Below are 20,583 nucleotides of genomic sequence, written 5' to 3'. Positions count from 1 at the left end.
TGTTGCTGAGCGTGGAAGTTCGTTATAAACGGAAAGTGAATATACAACTATCCTAAAAAGTGATCGTTATTTCCGGAAGTACGTTATAACCAGTAAAAAAATACGTTGGTCTTTGTGGACGACGTTTCAATTAAAGGAAAAAAGTTCGATTTAACCGAAAGTTCACTATAACCGGGTTCATTATAAGCGGACATTACTGTATTTCCTTAATATACCGTGTTCCCAAAACGCTTAGTTTCCGAGCTATAGGGTGATAAAGTTTTAATAAAAAAAAGTTACTTGTTAATATTACGGAGCACTGGATTACAAGAAATACGCTTATTTTGTAGATAATGTAATTGTTTTAAATGTTTTAAATGTTCCTAGCAAATGCTAATTTGCGACCCCAAATAATAATATTTTAATATAAAACCCTGGAGGCAATTTTGATGGGCGCCGGTAAACAAATTATGCAAATATCTAGGCTACACTTAGGTACTCTTATCCACTCCACAAATAAAATTGTTATTACCGTGTCCCAATGGGGTTTATTGGATTCAGTCTTTATAGAGATCCACTAATGTAACACTTTAGTGCGTAAAAGCCACCCGTTATTTTAAATCAGCAACAAACTGCAGGATGTATTTTACTTATCTTCCATTCAAAGCATTCGCCTGAAAAATACCGGAGGCAGCTGATCTCTCATTAATTAATATATAACAGAATATTTGCAAAAGCTCTTGTCTTGTGAAATTTCCAAATGTGTATTTATCAAAGTTTTGCATTAAGAATTATGGAAAAAGTATGATTAACTCGTCGGAACCGCCAGCAAAAGCTCGTTAAGCATTAGCATATCTTAAAGGCCACGAATGGTAACGATAAGGGATAAAAGTGAAAAATGTTATCTGAATTCGAAATTAAATCACTAATTTTTCTAGGAATTATCTAATATAGTACATGCCAAGGTGAACTGATCTATTCGGTCTGTATTTTCTTTTCAATGTTATGGACGCCAGAGTAGTTTTATTTTGTATGTTTTTCCTAATGTCGGTCCGAATGCTTTATATTGAAATATTACACGTAACATCCCAAAAGCCTCTTTCAAGTCGTTGCTCGTGCTCTGATTCTATTTGAATGAGAATGTTGAAATTTTAAGTTGATTCCACATTGAAGATATATTGTTTTTAAATATCTACTGGCTTAATATAGGAAAAAAATGCAAACAAAAAGGGTTTGGCGGTGAATTCCAAGTTTTTCACTTGATAATTGTTCGCTACTATTTCTTGAGATTATCGTATTTAGTGATCATTAAATTCCGCTATTCTAGAAAAAAACGTAGTCGAGGCGCCACTGTGGATATTTTGCGTATATAAGGAATCTGTTTGCTAATTTGGCATCAGTAAACATTTCATTTAAAATTTAATAATTTAGTGTTTATTCCAAAATTAGGATTTTTAGGTCAATTTGATCCATGCTATCAAGTGGGTTGAAACCGATAAGTTACCTTAAAAATATCTTTCAATATACATAAACACTATCAGCAGCTAAGACTTTTCAAATTATTGAAAACAGTTTCGAGATAAATTAAGATCTGGCGCAATGCAGTAAATGTATAGGGTGAATCACAATCTTGCTGATGAGCGCCGAAATGTATAATAATACTATATAAATGTGGGTTGTTTTTTAATTATTTAGGTTTAATGGCATTTAAGTATTTTTTGGTCCTTGAAACAAAATAGTTTATATTGTTTTGAGTGGATTTATAGATTTACCATCTATGTGTAGTACCGACAGTGAGTTTTTAATATAAAATAAATTAGTGATCGAGTTGCCTTTAAAGAGTTAACTAGAATTCTTCAATACATTTTTAAAGCAGTTTTTATTCTCTTTCTAAAGTTTTTTTAAATTTCTTATTATACTGCAGGACTGGGAAAATGTTTGCTGACGATATGTTGTATATATGTATTATTATATTTACCATCGTAGGCGTTGAATATTTCAATCTAAACAATTAAAGAAATGCCTCCGGAATTGCGATAACAAGTATATATCGCGTCTTTTATTTGGATATGTTTTTTAGACACTGTTGAAAATGATGACTTCTTAAGGCTACCCTCTATAGACTTAAAAGGATCCTAAGGTCCTAATGCCTGTCTTGTTTTTCAAGTGAAGGCACCAAGTTGAAAAATCAAACCAGAACAAAATTTTAGTATATGTAGTTTTTCTATGAGTAGAATTTTGCATAGCATCATATAAAATAAAATATACGCTCAATATTAGAAGATTATAAACTTAAAAAAATCTCCAATTTTTTTTTGCCCAGTTCCGTAACAGCATAACAATTATTTTCACATGTTTTTAAGAACCGTTTAAGAGATAGTCGGTTTATGTTCAAATGATATAAAAGTACTAATATAAGGAGCATAAGATGAGAGAATCAATGTGCTAAATGGCATCTGGTCTCTAAGTCTAACATTAATTAAATATAAAACAATTACAACTTTATGTATTTACATAAGTTTTATTGCTTGTTATATTAACCATTTTTAATGGCGTAAGGAAGTCCTCCCTAGTAGAACTTAGATTATTATCTCGGCTAAATTATTATCATGTAATAAATATTTACTTAGGAGCCGATCAACTAAGATTATTATTCGTACATAAATAATTTTATTCAGAGCAATTTAATAATAAATATAAAAAATGTGTGGTTTGAATTAGCCGATAATGCTCATTATACCACTTGCCAACCTTGATTGGAATGAACCCCTCATTGTGTAACACTGTTAGGTGCAGATATTTGCACCAAAACAAGTATCGACCTAATGTAACAAATTTCACCGTGCACCATAAAAATATGGCATCAATTTCTCCATTTAACTTGTAAATATAATTTGGATTTATCACTCAGTGATAAATCTTACGTAAACACAGAATCCCCTCCATGACTTCTGAATAACTTTAATTTTAATTACAAGCTTTCTTCTAAATATGTTATTACTTTCAGTGTCGATTGGAGCATTTCGTTGGAAAGAGCCTTTTATCAATTCCATTTGTATTATTATAAAGGTAACCAACTCGGATACACTGAACTAGAAAACGAGCGTTATCAGCAACAAGGATGTTATTTAGTTGTATCTAATTTATCTAGTGACGGACAATTTTTTCAATTTCTTTTACCGGCTACTTAAGTGCACAATCCGACTCGTTGGTTCAAGTAGAACTCGCCTATTTCGTGTCGGTTGCAGGCAAATTATAGACTTTCCAAAATGCCTTCGTCCTTTTATTCTCTGAGTCCTGGAGAATTGAGCACTATTTCAGACGGAGAACTGGATGGAACCGATTACCTTTTGAGTAGTACGATTCATCTGGATGATTGTGCCTATCTGGGATTCAATTTTCTCGGTAAGTTTTCTCTAGGAGTTTTGAGATTGATTTGAGATTTTTGAGAATGAGGATTTGTAAATTTTACCCCACAACTCATTATTCAGCTGCTTTATAATCTCTAAAAGATGCTACTTTGTTACACTTATAGTCAGCACGTGTACTTATTACCTGGAATTTTTTCACCTGCACCTGATAATTAAATAAGTAGGGTTTGAGTAATATATGGACATTCTGGCCTTGAGCCTGGTTAATTAATGTTACCAACCATCAATTACATTATCTTGTATGTTGTATCTAAAGGCAAATGAACATCATTTTCTACGATAGTGGTTTTTTAAGATTCAACAAATAGTTAATTCAAAGACTTTTCTGCAAAATTCATTCTTTTTCGTGTTTCTTATTTCTGTCAGAGTAAAACGTTCTTTTTGCTCCATGCTCAGTTCGATTTATCTCGGATATATGGACCTATGAGAGAAGTAGCAAACGTTGTCGAAACAGGCAGAAGAGATTTGTAGATTTACAGCAATCAAGCAAAAAAAATGCATTCTTGAAACCCCTTGCGAAGTAAGCATCAGTCGTACACACGTTGATGACATTTTGTGACTCTCAATCTTAATAGATAACTGTGCAAGTATATTAAATGCATATATAAACACTAGACGGGTCAACTATGTTTAATTACACCATTTACTTTAGTAATAATTGAAGCAATTTTGATACTCCTATTTGGTCTTATTAGTGACTATATAATTAGCCGAGTTTATTGTTTTTGTATAGCAATTGGCAAGTGGAAAATTGATTCACTTTCAAATAGAGATAGAATTCAAATTGCGATAAGCGATTCAATTTTAAGTATTTGGCTTGACAACAAGATTTTCGTTATTTTTAATTTGAACGGCAAGGACACTGCGATAATAATTATTAAAGCCTAGAAAGTCTTTTATATTACTGTGCAAATGTTAATTACATCCATTTACCTGTATTATCGGAGGTAGTTGTCTAAAACTCTATTTCCAGTAATCTGTAATATGCAGAGTATCCCGTAAGCATATGACCAAGGATATGGTCATGATGATGATCGAATGGACAGTTTGATATTCTTTGGCTCAAAAGAAGACGACCTGAACTAACTTTTCTCTGGTTTCTCTGCTATTAATGGTAAAAGTTCTTTAAAAAATGTTTCCGAAAATGTCGGGAAATATACGATGGATTTTAATGAAGCTCACTGTAATTTTTTTTTATATAAGATCAATCGATTTCATCCGCTTCGAGCAAGCGGTCAATTCTTGAGTGTCTTGGTGCTAAAACTACCACAACTTTTTATTTTGTCGCTGGAATCAGCACATTTGGGTTTTGAGTTGATGCACTAATAATTTTTTGACATTTTTGAGCTCTTCGTAAAATCATGCAGCAATCAGTTTTTCCACCAAAAAATATTTCTGTTTTAGTGCTATTTAACAATACCAACATTATACACGTATATTAACTGCAAATGTCGTAGTAAGCAATAATGTTCTTTTATAATTAATTAATTGTCAAGCGTTAAATTAATCGGCGTACTTTCCTGATGTTATAAAAAACCTAACTTAAATTTTGTTAGTAAAAAGGATTAATGAATGTTTAAAATTGTCAATTGGCAGGAGAATAGAAATTTTTTCCGTAAAAACTATGAACGCTACAAGACTACAAAGCTTAAAAACGTCAAAAAATTATTGCATAACTCAGAAAAATCTATTGATTCCCAGCCGTCAAATAAAAGGCTCTGGTAGTTTTTGTACGAAGACACTCAAGAATTTACCACTTGTCCAAAGCGCATAAACTTCGTTGCTTCATCAAAATATGAGTCTTCCATAAGAACAAATCAACAGCGAGTTTTATCAAAATCCATTGTAGGGATCATTCTCCCGATATTTAAAAGAACGTTATTTTCACGAAACTTTCACCATCAATAGCTGAGGAGCCAGTCCTTTTTTCTTAATAAAAGTTAGGTCCGATCGTCTCCTTTTGAGCCAAATAATGTTGCAGTAGGTACCCTTTCGATCATGTGCTTACGGCATACCCTTTATATCCTTATCTTGGTGGTGAGGAATTAATTTCCCATATCTGCTAGACGAAAACTGTAACTACTGATTTGTTTCTTTTTTATCAACGGCATGGTGTTTTTGGGATGTCTGATAGTGTTGAAGATAATATTTTTGTTCGATTTATGCAGACAGCCTATATGTCTTGTCTTAAGTAATTTAATAGTTCTTTTTCGGCGACATTATATCAAAAAATGATAAGATGAACTAAAAAAAACCTATTGGAGTGAAAGCTGAAAGTTCGTAATCTTATATTTAAGAGATAATCCCGCAGAGCTTTACAATACGTTTGATCAGAATATGTGAATTAGAGCTTCTTTTTATACGAGAAATGTCCCAAGTATGGCCCCAAAACGGAGGTACAATAATTGCTCAAAAATATATAAAAATGACAGTGAATATGTAAAACATTAATAAAAATACTTAATATAAAAGAGGTCAATTAACTTATAGGATGCTTCCAAGTTACTCAACGTTTTAAGTTGCAGGTGGCTTGTCTTGCTTGTCTTATAAATTGCGCTATAATCTCTAATCTCAATTATACAATGAAACGAATGTTGTTGTAACTAGCGCGACTAATAAGCCTCGAGTACATATTGATGCCATCTCTAAAAATGTTTCTAATAATTTTTTATCTTGATAACTAATCCTTGGACTTGCATGGTTGACCCTCTGTTATATTACTTTTCAGGTTATGATAAAAACATGCATTAATCTCATTTGTAAATCATTTATTTGGAAAACCGCACTTCTATGTCGGTTTTAATGTGACTCAGTAACAGATACGAAGTCTTATCAAAATATGTCTCATTGGAGTATTAATGCATCTGACTAGGCTAGGCATCGGGCAACTTACTCACAACTCCCCGACCTCTGGACCATATTTTACTGGTTGAAGAATTTCAGGCAAAGTTGCTAATTTATTAGAGAAACCAGGTGATCAGAATCATGTCTCTAATAGCCCTCCGTAAGAACACCCGCAAATTGCAAATTATCCTTGTAAGTGCCATCGATTAAGTACACCATTGGTACACACGCAATTTTACATTGACGACGAATAAATAACTAGTTTTATTCAACATGACCGAGCGAAATTTTCAACGAATCCACGAAAGGGACCACGCGAGGTACCATAACACATCGTGTCGCGCCGGTACTAACAACTACAACCAAAGAAACACCACTTTTTTCGAAATTGTTGATACCTTAGACTTTGGTGTTCAGGCTGAAATTGATAGTACTTTTGGACTTTTTGAACTTTTGCTTTGCATTACGCAAAATAGTGAGTCCGTCACAATTTTTTCAAGATGTTTTGCGATTATGTTATTATGGACATTTCGGATATTAGTCAAGGTAATTTATTATGTGGTGTTTTGAGTCATCTTGGTGGTGGACGAATTTAGGTGAAAAAAACTGGGAAACATGTATGAACTGAAAACAACATTAACAACTACTGCATTCATTGTTTTATGTAATTTGAATGCAACTAAATTACCTACATAAGATTTACGCAAGATAATTCTACTTGTGATTAAAATACTAAATATATTCAAAGATGAAATTCACCCGGCGACGTTCGCTAACATAAGAACATCATTTACTATGTCACTACATTTATTTAAAAATAATATGCTATTTTTAATTCATTTCAGAACGTTATTTTGACTGTTCAGAAATAATGTTTTAAAACTTTCCTGGAGAGACACAGCTTTCCGTCATTTTCATTTTCCTCTAAAAAATAGAGCTTGTTATTTCTGATATTTTATGTCGGCAGCCCTTTTGTTTTTGATACTTACATTTAATTGGACGTAAGGTTCACCCACTATGTGAGGGTTTAAATGAAATATTCGTCAATTCGGTTTTTCCGGCACCTTTTACTTGTATGTCCAAATGTCATCGATTTTGTTTTTAAAATTTAGGATTGCGTTTTGCCTAAAAAACATTTTGAAAAAGTCGGCCATCGTCAAGTTTCTACTGCTAGAGTTAATGAAGCGGCTCAACATTGCAAGCGAAGTAAAATTACCCTTGATATATATTTTGGTATATAAATTATCGTAGTCGATTTGATTTACGAGATAAAAAATTAACCGAGCTTTTTATAATGGAGCCTAATTTGGCTCTGAGCCTATTAAATATCAATTTTTCCTTGAAATCAGTGGTAGAGCTGCTTGAATCTTTCAAGTGGTCCAGAAATAAAAACACATGTCTTCATGAATAATTGACATTCTATGTCGCAACAACGATATTTTGGATTGGATATATTTCCTGTCACACAAATCTCGCAAAATAATCTAAAATTGATAATTAAAGCCCAGTGAAAAAACCATTGCCAATTTGTAATTTTGTATTTGAGAAACCAAGAGCTTTGTAAAGCTAGAAACTTTACCAGTTATGAGATTCGAAAAATGAGCACCCTGTATAGCAACAAACATTCTGTTTGATTCATTCATGTACCGTGTTAATTGAAAATCTTGTCTCATCTCATTTCTTCTATGTTCCAAACATCATTTTCGTTTTAATTGTTTTTGTGTATAAATTATTTTAAAAAGCAATTTGTGTGAAATACTTTGTTTTAAATCTCTTAGTCAGTTTAGTTGTGTTTTTCGGAGGAAGTTTATATCAATAGACGAAACGTCGGCTAGTGTGGATAACGACTTTTCTTTATTCACAATCCCACACTTTAAAAACTCCACCCAGCTAATAAAACATTACATAGGAAATCATATTTTATATTAAATAAACTACGTTTTGATAAGTTTTAAATAATAATCACACATCATTTACCATTGTAGAATTTCACCAAAATGGGGACACCGGATTCGAAAGTCGTTAATCTTGTTCGATGTAGGCACATTAGAATATGATTTTCAAGAACTGCTAAATTGTAAAATATTTTAATTTTCCTATTTATTTAATAGTAATAAATTCATTTGTTTAACATTTGAATAAATTTGCAGTGCACGTTAGATTTAACTGAAGTAACGCAACTTCATCAACTTCGAGGAATACCTGAACATACAAATTTTCCTAAATTGAATTAAAAATTTTAATAGAGTTTTTTTTCTTAATCTGACTCAGAGGAAGAACCTGAATAATACCCTAACGGATGTAACCGCTATGAATATATGCACGTTTTAATAAGAACATTTGCTTCAATTTTTATGTTCAGGAATCTTGTGGCATTTAGCATGTAAATTGATAAATATATTAAAATATTTTCCTTCACTTTCGTGCCTTTTTTCAAATTTAATTTTTATCACATTTTTTGCTCTACTCTACAAGTTATTCGGTTATGAAATGCTTTGTGGTAATTAATGCTCTAGAATGTTGACACATCTCTTATTTACTACTTTTATCTATTTTTACATATCCCGTAAATTGCCAACTTTTATATAGGACACCTCTAGATCTTAACAATACGGGTACAACAGCTTGCCTAGTATTTTCTGTAAATTCTTGATCAAAATTGACAATTCATATGTTGTTAATAACTACTTTGCGCCATTATGTCATGTTTACTTCGCCACTTATTATGCTAATTTGGATCATAACTATTATTAATTGCACATGGTACTGGGGACTAGTCGATTAAAGAACTATTAATTGTGAGCATTACTTAATTTTATTATTTGTTAATAGTTGAAGGCAGTTTTTCCGATAAATTGGTTTGTAAGGTTTTAGCTTGTTTGGTGCAATCGGTGTTAATGAGTTAAAACTACACATATGGCCACTTCGGTATATATATTGGGCTTAGCCACTTGGGTATTCTCTATTCGATGCAAGTCAAAATATATTTTTATAAGGAAATACTTTATTCGCTTTTTAGTATCCACCAAAGTGTTTTATTCCTCGTCTTTGCAAGGTGTTTACCCTTCAAACTACTTTAGCTGTGTTCAAAACTTGAAATCATTAGCGTAATTTTGAATAAAAACTATATTGTCACATTTCTTTGAAAGCTGATTCAGCGGAATATTGGCTCAAATTTAAAAAATTTCAAACTTGTAAAACGAGTTTTCGTCTTCTTACGTCTTCTAACACCGCCGCATCAATTCGCTGGTCGGATTGCAAGTTAACACCCATAAATCTGCGATAGTCACTCAAAGTAATCAACAACATGGGGATTGTGAGATAACTAAGATGCTGGGGGAACTCCTAGACCGTGCTTGTGGACGTAACAACAAAAATATAATATTGAACACAAATCGCTTCAGTCGCCCATACAAAGTCCAACGAAACGTATGTCTGATTTGATGACGATGCGTTAACAACTACAATTGTTACTTTGCTAGTTGCACATCATAAAAACATTTTTTCAAGTTAACCGGGTCAGTTCGCGTGTCCGAGTAATATTTTTTTGGATAACGCGCATTAACTTTACTGAGCGCGGATTTTTCGGCAGGCAAAATTGCTGGCCAAATGGGACTTTTTGAAGGTGAGGCGTTTAATTTATGTAAGTGGAAATTAGAAATGAACCCAAATTCATTGAGTGTTGCCTTGGATGGCTTTAAAATTGTTGAGCATACTACAACATACTTGCGTTTGCACTTTGGACTGGTTTATTACTGGATGCATAAATAGTATTTGCAATTGTATTAATTTTCCTTAATTTTATAACCCTCGTGCTCAGTATTGTAATATAGTTTAACAAACATGTAAGAAACGCAGCTTTTTTCACAAGTATTAACGGCATAATGCCTTATTTAATACATAGTTTTTCACTAAAATCAAAAAAATATGATATGAATTGATAGAAACAGTAAGTGCATCTTTAGTGTATTTAATTAGAGTTTTCGTTTTACTTGACTTATCTCTTGTACAGTTTTTTCTCCTCAAGAAACGATGTTTTAAACTCTTTTAGTTCAAACACTCAAATACATGAAGACAAAGCATTCACTAGATACTGGAATAAATGATATCCTAAATGATATCCAAAGTGAAAACACATCTCTGTAATCAGCCTCTCTGCAACTTCATTCGAGTATGTTTGTTGCTAAATGTTTTTTGCAGCATAAGTGGCAGAAGCTTAATAAATTCACTTGTATTTGATTTATCTATTTCGAATTGAGAGATACATTGACGAATTATACAGAATTTCAAAATAACTGCAAATTTTAGAGAATAAGTTGGTTTTTTGTTTATCGAAGTTCTAAAAGTAGTAATAGATTTTTAGTGAGGAAAAACTACTTTGGATTTATGAGCTTTTGAAGTTCCTCATTAGCCTATTTGATAAAGGACTTCTGCATCCAAAATGATAGATTATATTTGCTCTGACACACAAAAGAACGATAGGATATAGAGATAGAGCGTTGTCAAACATTTCACGTTTTCACAAGGGAGTTTGTGTGTCGACAAATCTCATAGAACCATTTTATTTTATCTTTAATCGCTTACAAGGTTGGTACAAGCTTAAAAGGAATATAGATTTTAACGTTTCTCTCGCTGTTACTACTCAATAATTTCTAAGTTTGCGTGGTCAAATAATCTTGGCATGACCTACGTGAAATGAGACGCCACACTAATTTAGTATATCATGAATGCACATGCAACAAGTTATTCAAGAATGCTAATAATATGCATTCTTAATGGCATAATGAAGTAAATCTCAATTTATTCGTTTTATCTAGTTCTATATCAATACTTCAAAAGTTTGAAGCCTTGGGTTTAAATAAATCCAGCAGTACAAAATTACGTGATTCCCTTGTCTTCAAAAGATTGTGCCAAATTACTGTTTTTTGTTACTTTTCATTCAACATTTCGAAACCAATAAATAATTTTTTATTTTTGAGAAAACCCATATATGAATTCAAGTTTTGTGATGACTGTTTTTGCAAATTTGCTTACTATTTGATTTACTTAATTAAAACTGATATATGTACATTGTAAAAAGGTTAAAGCAAACAAAGAGATAATGCAACGTTCATATTATAAATGTCGGTAACACAACCAAAGCAAATTGGTCTGATTATATGACTGATTTGTGATAAACTCTGTCTTTAAATTTAATGTTATGAAATCATCATTCTCCATACTTTCGAGCACGTGCTTTTATGTGGAATTGCATATAATTTGTGACAAAGACAGAGGAAATACTCAGATAAATTGTAGTCATGTAGAAAACAGCTGTTTATTACTAATTCCATTAAAATTTGGATCACATTTTTAATTAGAATCCTTGATATACATATATGTATATATTTTATATTTATTTTAAAATACGCTGGTTCGTTAATTTGGGATTAGCTGCATTTGAGCTGCGCTTGCTTTTGAAGCTTGGACTAGCACAACACTATATTTTACTACCCATTCTACGATTCATTTTGGATATAGATGTTACTTCTCGCCTAGTCGTGTCCTTAGGTAAACAATAACTTTTATCACTTCCGAAATAGTGACTAGAAGTTTCTTAAAAGTTAATTTGAAATAACTACATCAGCCAAATCGACATGACATTAAGAACGTTTTTCTTTTTGGACCCGCAATTTGAACTGCTTGCCATTCTTTGGATAACTATTTCCGACTTAGTTCCCGGAATTACCCCCAATTTCCCCAGAAAAAAGTAAGCGTATTCTAAATCATTTGTAATGTCTGAGAAATTCGAAAGAATACCTATATTTTCAAGTGTGCAAAAGTAAAAATATTTTATCTTTTTGCGGACTTGAAGTATTGTATTTTCTTAATATTATTAAATTAATTTTAGTCGTCTTATAAGAAGGTCTTATCACTTTCTCGGTTATCAGTTGCCATTGTTGTATCGTCGTAAAGTGTTCGGAGAGATTATTTTAGTCTTCAGTACTGGATGACGATTTTATGTGAGCTTGTCTGTGCAGTTTGAAGGTTTCTACAGTTTTTTTATGTTATTTTCGTACTTATATCATAACTCATTTTACGATGGCAGTTGAAGTGTAGGTTCAGTGTTCCCTTATCGAAAAAATGTTTGAAGTGAATCAGTTAATGTTTCGACCTAACATCGGTGAGTAATTTTGCCTAATCAATAATTACTGCGCTATTGAATTTATCTACGTGCAGATTCCATATTTTAAATGTTACTACTATATTCTAAATATTAGATAAATAAGCCTTTAATGAGTAATATTGGACTCACATTGCCTTAAAATAATTTGCTATCTGGTGTGTATAATTTTCCGAAGCTGCAGAGTCATATAAGTATACATGATCGAACCTAATAATAAATTCAAAACTAATCAATTCATCAAAATCAACATTCATCCTTAAATGTTTTACTCCAGTTTGTGACACATTTCCGAGATTCAAATCAATTTGAATGTATCTATTAAACATTTCCGATCATGTGAAAACAGAGTGATCTTCGGAAGCATTTGATAAAACAAAAATACATACTTATTTATTTTTTCTGTCTAGACTGTCATTGTAGATAGCGCCTTAAAATAGTCATACATTTACCAGCAAATTATCTAAGGCAGAGGGATTTTTAAAAAGAAAAACACGTATATACCTAGATTAAAATAACTTATAACGAACGCGCAAAATATGATGTTTTAGACAAATCTACCGTAGGTTTAAAAGTACAGGCAGATGGTGCTTCTAACGGTACATTTTTTCCAAATGCATTAATTATAAAACAAAGATATTCGATTGGAAGCCCGTTTTTAAGCTGCATTCCTTGTTAACCTTAATTTGGGCAAATCTAAATATTTTCATGACTAACAAAGGATGTTTTTTATCTGTAGGTATGGAACTTTAAATTGAAATAAAACTCATAAGATTCATGTTAAGGTCATGGTACGGCTTTATTGAAACGACAATTATATGCCATTATAGCTTAACTACGATTTTTTACGACAATTTTACTAGACTCATAAAAAAGCACAAATAGTGAGTTTTTTTAGATATAACGGCGTCTCAAAAATGGCTTTCCGATTTAATTGGTAATTCATTTGAAAAATCGCTCTTGAGTTCGCCAAACTCACCGTGCGCTACGTTTATTTTGCGGTGGACTTAATCGTTTTTGGCTCATTGGTTACGTAAATAAACAAAATTGCCGGATTTGAAGCGACGAAAGTCCAGAAGCCATTATTGAGATCCCATCATATCCAGAAAACCCCACTGTTTGTTGTGATTTATAGTCTGGAAGAAGTTTGGAATTGGACGAAAATTGGACTTCCAGATTGCTCTTCATTCGAGCCAGCCGCGGCGCATTTTACCCCAAATCATCATGCCATGACGGTAACATGATTTTAGTGAATTTCAGTGTATAAATATATACTTCTAAAAAAAACACTCTTTATATGGAAATAGTGTTAGAGCATCATAATTATTGTACACAATTGTTTAAAATATTTTCATTTCATTGGATAAAAGGTTTTTACCTGAAACAACAAAGTCATTGAAAGCAAATATTAATGTCGTTTAATCTAACATTCAGATTTGTGAGCGCTCCCATTGTTTTTTCCTAATTCAAATCCATAATATTTTCAATGTCAATGTTCTTCTTGCATAAAACTTGTAAATTGATGCAGTAAACTAGTCTTAATATTTGATGATCAATACTGTTTTATTAGTATGTTTTCCTCATTTGTTAAGCAAATTGAGTTCAACCGGTTTTATTGCTTTTCTTCAAATGTTTAACTATGTAAAAATATCAACGGCGTCGTAATTTTTATTATCAAATTAATGGATGTCTTAATTTCTAACAAGCTTTTTTAGTCGGTAATTACTTAAAACATGACATTATAGTTTATTGTTACTGAAAATGTTAACTTTCCGGACAATTCCGCAACTTTTTCAAGTACTTGAACGTGGAATTGCGGTGCTCGATTGACTTACTGTTCGTATAGAGTCGATAAATATGGCGTTTTATTAGGAAAAGTTGTAGATAACTCACGCAAATAGGACTATTAATTTTTTAAGCCAGTGCAAGCATTACGACATATTACATTGAAGTAAAAGCATCTTAAAATAAACAAATAGCATGCTTGACCCATTATTGTTTCACTTTCCTTGCAGTTTCAAACAGTAATCAGTCATCTAATGAGAGAAAATGGGCTCTCATCTGATCGATCTTAAGGCCCAATCTTAGCTCTAGTTACGTACTAACTAATGTGAAAATTATTTGATTGCCGTTATCAAGATAAATAAGGCCATGGTAAATTTTTTAATATAAAAAACTGCGTCTGGCCGTCTGAATAGGAAATGCCTTAATAAAGTTATAGGCTTTGGTGAAAAACACGGATGTATTCTATACCTGAATGAATTATACAAGTTTTTTAGTTAACTTGGATCATAAGGTCAATAATATTCCCATTGTACTATCCAAAATTTAACCCCACATGTTTCTGAACCGCCTTATCAGCCATTAATTGTCTGGCTTTGTATGTTAATTTTATTATTTTATTTTATGGCATCGATAACATCCACGACAGAACGAGTGCCACAGCTTATTTTCATATAAATAATTCCATGTGAAACCTTTGCGGACGTTTCATGGACTGTTGTAGAAGCCCTATAATTACTTTTCCATTAAAAATATCTACTCTAATCGGCCCGTATCTGATCAGATAATTCTCTTCCTTGTCATTGTTTGCTCAGTAAATATTCATGGGAATCTTTTTCTATTAATGGGATTTTACCAATCAGTACGTTTCGATTATTCTAAGCTTTAACTCCTAATGTCTTGTTTTCATTATAAACGCTATTAATATGCCTACTTTATCTGTAAGTATGGTAAATAGAGGCATATATAATGCGAAGTGGATTAACTTGATGACTTGATAAAACAAACAGTTGCTGTAGATCAAAATGGTTTTCAAATCAAAAAAACAGAAAAAGTAATTATTGTCGAATTTGAGTAATTTACCATTAAATTTATCCCATAAATATACCGTTAAGTATAATTGCTCGTCAAAATGTTACGCCAATTTCTAACCAGATAATGAATTTCGAAGTGAAGATAAGATCCATGTAATTAGTTTTGCGAAAAAAAAACATGTTTCTTGTTTACTTTATTGGTAACCTATATTTTTGTAAAGTGCTCGAACACTTAATCAAAACGCTCAATATACTAATTGAAAAATAATCGTGCTTATTATCCAAAGGGGGACTTTTGCAACCATTGCATGAAACTAGTGAGTTTTTCGGGCTTTGAGGCCGTAGTGGAAAATAATTTCTTCCTGACGTTTAGCAAGCACGAGTGGGTTGCGTCTTCTGAAGAAGTCTGTTTTGGCCTAAAAGCCGAAAAATTCACCATTTTAATAATCATCCTACTGTAAATACCGAATTGTATATGTATATAATTGTGGTCGAACGAAAGCCGTTTCATTAACTCTTGTATTGTCGACCATAAATATTCGTCTGGTTTAAAAGTACAATTAGCACTTAACAAGTTCTCCACGTAAAAAAACCTTTAATTGATCGTTTTTCATAACAGCACTTTGGGAAATTTACCTTGTGTTATTTAAAACATGCCATTTAATTGAGCTCTCAACTACATGCAATTTATTTTTGGATACCGGTTTATCGAATACGTCAATGCAGCTACGTCAAATCCGATGCTTTTATATAATCGTTTCTTTATTGATTTATATTGTCCAATACTCTTTCTTAAATAGTAGGCAACGTTCTTCATCCCATCAGATAGTTTAGCCTATTTTACTCGAGCTTTAAAGAGAAGGTTCTCTAGGATTTTGTATCAGCGAATTTACTATATTTTTCTACTTTGGTACAAGCTATCTTAGAACGTAAAGATACACTGATAAAAATACAGTACTTGTATAAAAAATGAAAACTTGCATATCTTCAATTTACGTTTATCCCATGAGTTTGTGATCACAAATGGTGTAGGTAGCAGACGGTCGATGGATTTACGGCATTATATCAACTATATTCCACTGTTACTAACCTAGCGCATTAATTAATGTATTAATCATATTCCAAAAATACATCTTTGCATCCGGACATCTATTAGGAATTCGTTAACCTTTTTGACCGTTAGAATTTTCCAATGGCGATGTACGAACTAAGCTTGTTCCACTACTCGATTATTGTTTATTTGGGAAACTTTACGGGCAGTTTGATGTTACTAAGGTTAAGTTACTTGAATAGTCAAATGTGACTACGGCTTTAAGTGTTTTTCATATGGTACAACTAATATGAATAATAAAATACTGGCGGAACATCCAAATGACATTGCTTTATTTCATGTTAAACAAACATACATTTGCTACATGTGATAAGAAATTATTTACATAATTTGTATAATTTCGTATAAGCACTTGTAAACTGGCAATGTTAATATGCACATCGTAAGAAAAAATAACTCGGATAGTTAAGGATGCCCCCGAGAATCCCAGTAATTACAATATTTTGATAAGAAGTAAGTTGCCGCCGACCTCAATTTAATGAGCATTCATTATATGTGTGTTTATATCGGTTTATTGTAAATAACATTTCCAATTATATGTTTTTATTTGGGGTTTAATTCTAATTAAATGGTTGGTATTCTATACAACAATAAATTGCCTATTTATCTCTAATTTAAATGCCCGTAAACACACATTTTCTGTGCTTGATTAAAGTAATTTTTCGCGCGGGCAAATATTCTGAAAATATAAATTGTCAATAATTTAGGACTTAATATCAAGACATTATCTATAATTTACAATGCTTTATCACCCGAGTCCTATAAGCCAACTTCAATTGTCCGCAATGTCCGACGATTATCTGTTTAGGTGAAATAAAACTAATTCAACCATCAAATGCCAATTTATGATTTCAATGAGTACAGTCGTATTTACTTTTGATCAAAATTTGAGTTTCATTGCCGAGATATTGATCTAAGTAGAACTACTCCTAAATATATTGATTTAGGTATCGACCGTTCTCGTGTGCGAAATATACTTCTTAGATATTAAATACTTACCATGCCATATGTATATAGTTAATAGAAGATTAATTATATCTTTAAATGTGATAAAAATGTGGTAAAAATGTCTTCACTATGCTTAGTATATTTGACTGGATTCCTCAATTCTTTGAATAGAAGGTGAGGCGTGTTTCAAATGGTTGTAGATTTTGATATTTCCTATATTAGCCAATCGAGTAAATCGGAGATTCTGGAATTTTGTTTCAATTAGATATCCACTTAATTTCATTGGAAATCAGCGACGTTTAAGTGGAGTTACAAATATAACTTGTATCTTATAGAAAAAGTAAAAACTTTCCGGGTCATGTAGAAAAATGTTAATAATGTAAACAGTATATTAGCAAGTAGGTAATGTTATTCAGACGTATTCTTAAGAAAACAGAAACCAATACATCAGATAATAATAGTACCTACGTACAATCCTGACGGGAAAGTGATTTTAAATATGAACTGAAACAAGATGACGAAACAATTCAACAATAACATTGGACAATACAGATAGTTGGTGTAAGCAGGCTGGACTTTGCTTCTTTTGTGGATTCACGGAATCTCCGAAATTCCCATAAATCCACTGTCAAATGATGATTGCTTTGATATACCAAATCACTTTGAATATTTCTAGTTTACACTTATATGGGGTTATAAGCAAAATATTGACGTTATTTAAAAAAATATATGTTTACCATTATTATTTGATCAATCATATCATCAATATTTTTTTCTAAAATATTTGCTTATGAAAGGAGCCTGCCTAATGATGAAATATTTACGGGTTAATTTAGAAAAAAAACATGTTTTGCGACCTATTTATAAAATCCTCTCTCCGCGACGCTAATAAATTTAGAGAGCAGTCAAGAGATATTGTTTTTATTTTTGATATAAGCCGATGTCGTAATTGGGTGTTCGTTGCCACTAAAATGTGCATTAGGCTTTACAATATCATATCCTTCCACATCTTATGAAAGTTCCGAAAAAAGTTTCGTATAGAAATTTTATTACTAGCTACGATTGATAAAATTGATCTGGCTGAACTTTGTTCTTGATCTCCACGGTATTCCAAGAAGATCCGTTTAATGACACATATATATGTAACTGATAAGAGTATAACAACGGTTACTTCACCGACGTTGTCTGGAGTTTATGGTAAACAGGAATTGTAAAAATGTCCGGTATTCTTCGTCACGTCTTGATTCTTGTTTTGAATATAATTATTATGTTTTCCATTCATTCAAATGATGGATTTTAATCTTCCTTTTCACTTTTTTGACTCGCATTTATAATTTCTCGTTTTCCATTATGTCAACGCTCTTTGACCCATCCTGCTATTGTATTTTAATTGAGAACTGATTTGGTTGATCAGTAATAATGCTCAATAACGAGCAGAGAGGTGTGTTGATTTTATACGGGTATAAAGAGATTTATTTCGCAGAATTATATTATATTATTATAGTGTACGTTTTCATGCGATAAAGATGAATACATTATATTTTCGATTTTAGTTTTGTTTGCTCGAAAGTTTGCATCTTTGAGTGTCCACTATAGAAATTGAACCGTAAAACGTGTAGAAACTAATTACGTATGTGATTTATACATCTATGTAATTTGATTACGCTGTATAATGTACAGTTTTGTGGTCAGAGAAAGCAGCTTAATTAATGCTCTTGGGTCACGATTAATAATTAGCATTATATTTCGAAATACGCATCTTAAACGTACGTAAACTGATAATAAACTGATTCAAAAAGGAATGATTTGACCAATCTGCATGTTAGTTTCTTCTAACGCTTTCGGTACTTATGTGTAATCTGCTTGCAAACAACTCCAATACATGGTTGAAGCGTTTGGTGATTTTATTTAAGTGTACTTAATCGGAATGTCGAATGTGTTTTCAAACTAACATGATCAGTATAATATAACGCTTGCAAAACAACATGATTTACACGTGGTTGTTGATCATAATTACTGAAATTCTGGAATGTTTGTCATACGAAAATTTTATTATAGTCGAACATTAGACAAAAGAGGTTGTAAGTAGGAGCTTTTTTGAAATCCGAACATCTTATGAGAGGAATATCTTAATTTTTAAAATGTTATATTATGTAATGTACGGTACCTCTAGTTAATAAATGTGAATAAAACTATCTACAAATATCTAATATCCCTTTAAAGGAATACACATCGTGCAAGTACACAATCAACAAATCATTTCAATTTCTTGTTAATTTACAGATACAGAATATTTTAAAAATTTACTAAATTTACTTCTGTATATACTTTATAAGTACCAATTTTGGAAAATAAATTAAAACTACATCTGAAAATTCGTAGATATTTAGTCATTTGTAGACAAGCAGATAATATTGTTTATTTTTATATCTTTATAATATTGTCAGGGTTTTTCCTCTTGGCTTTACTTTTAGTTATTTTTTTAGTTTTAAGTGTGTTTAAAACAGGCTTTTTGCCCATTGCACAGTTTATAAATCAGAAATAAGTCATTACTCAGGAGCTACCAATTAGTTCAAATTCATATCAAAATCCAAATTTCTTGCATATCTTTAGTTTAGTTTTCGGTATCATTCTTGACCTTATTCTGATTCATTGATATTTGCTTATGCTCCGGATGTTATTAACGTTTCTTTTATATGAGTTTTGTTTCATTTTCCTTTGTGTGATTACTTTATTCTTATTTGTTTATCTATACCTTCAACTTTGTGACCTGGCGATATCTTATTAGAATGAGATGTTTCAAAACTTACTTTAGGCTGATGAATTTAAGGAAATGCGAGCACATTTTCGTTATTTCGTCTGCATCTGCCTATCTTTTATTTTATAAAGACACTTTTTAGACGAGCGAAAGAATTAGACCATCTTTTCTAATTGACAACCTCATTTCGTGAAAAAATATTTTGTGATGATTTTTTGAGTTTTACAGCACACATTTCACGTGACTGTATACCGACTGAATTATTTTTAAATATGTATGTAGATCCGCTTTATTTCCTGATAAATTGATTGATGTTAATTTGTTCATAAATTAAGCAAGATTACAGCTTTTTCCTTTAATTAAAGCCAATATTGATTGGTGTATATCGAAATTTGCAACGATATTTTGCAAACCTGATAAGTTATCGTTCTGTTCTGCAATGTTGGGCACAATAAAAGTAACTTAACTTTTAGAAGGTTTTCTTATTACGCAGTTTAATTTAATTTTCATCATTTTCGTCTGATTTATTTTGA

General features: G+C 31.7%; 1 protein-coding gene across 17 annotated transcripts in view; it reads left to right on the top strand.

Annotated features, from left to right (window-relative positions):
• Nucleotides 1–20,583, top strand: part of LOC109536865 (hepatocyte nuclear factor 4-gamma) — a 30,904-nt gene that overhangs the window by 2,342 nt on the left and 7,979 nt on the right. For 6 of the 17 annotated variants that reach the window (XR_002171876.2, XR_002171875.2, XM_019903285.2 and 3 more), the window contains exon 1: nucleotides 2,987–3,384. The exons of 2 other annotated variants lie outside the window; for them this stretch is intronic. Coding sequence is in view for 13 of the 15 variants with exons in the window: in XM_019903285.2 (XP_019758844.1) it covers nucleotides 3,249–3,384 (136 nt within the window). In the remaining 2 variants the exon portion in view is untranslated. Of the gene's footprint in view, nucleotides 1–2,986; nucleotides 3,385–6,583; nucleotides 6,801–9,653; nucleotides 9,898–12,176; nucleotides 12,418–19,129; nucleotides 19,374–20,583 lie in introns of those variants that run through there. 9 more of the 17 variants (XM_019903299.2, XM_019903298.2, XM_019903297.2 and 6 more) reach the window with 6 other exon arrangements.

Source organism: Dendroctonus ponderosae, unplaced genomic scaffold (genome assembly GCF_020466585.1).
Source record: "Dendroctonus ponderosae isolate FM_Combo_2020 unplaced genomic scaffold, Dpon_F_20191213v2 Dpon_F_20191213_6, whole genome shotgun sequence".
In the NCBI taxonomy this organism is placed as follows: domain Eukaryota; kingdom Metazoa; phylum Arthropoda; class Insecta; order Coleoptera; family Curculionidae; genus Dendroctonus; species Dendroctonus ponderosae.
Note: the sequence above shows the minus strand (reverse complement) of the source record. Positions and strands in the feature narration are given on the sequence as shown.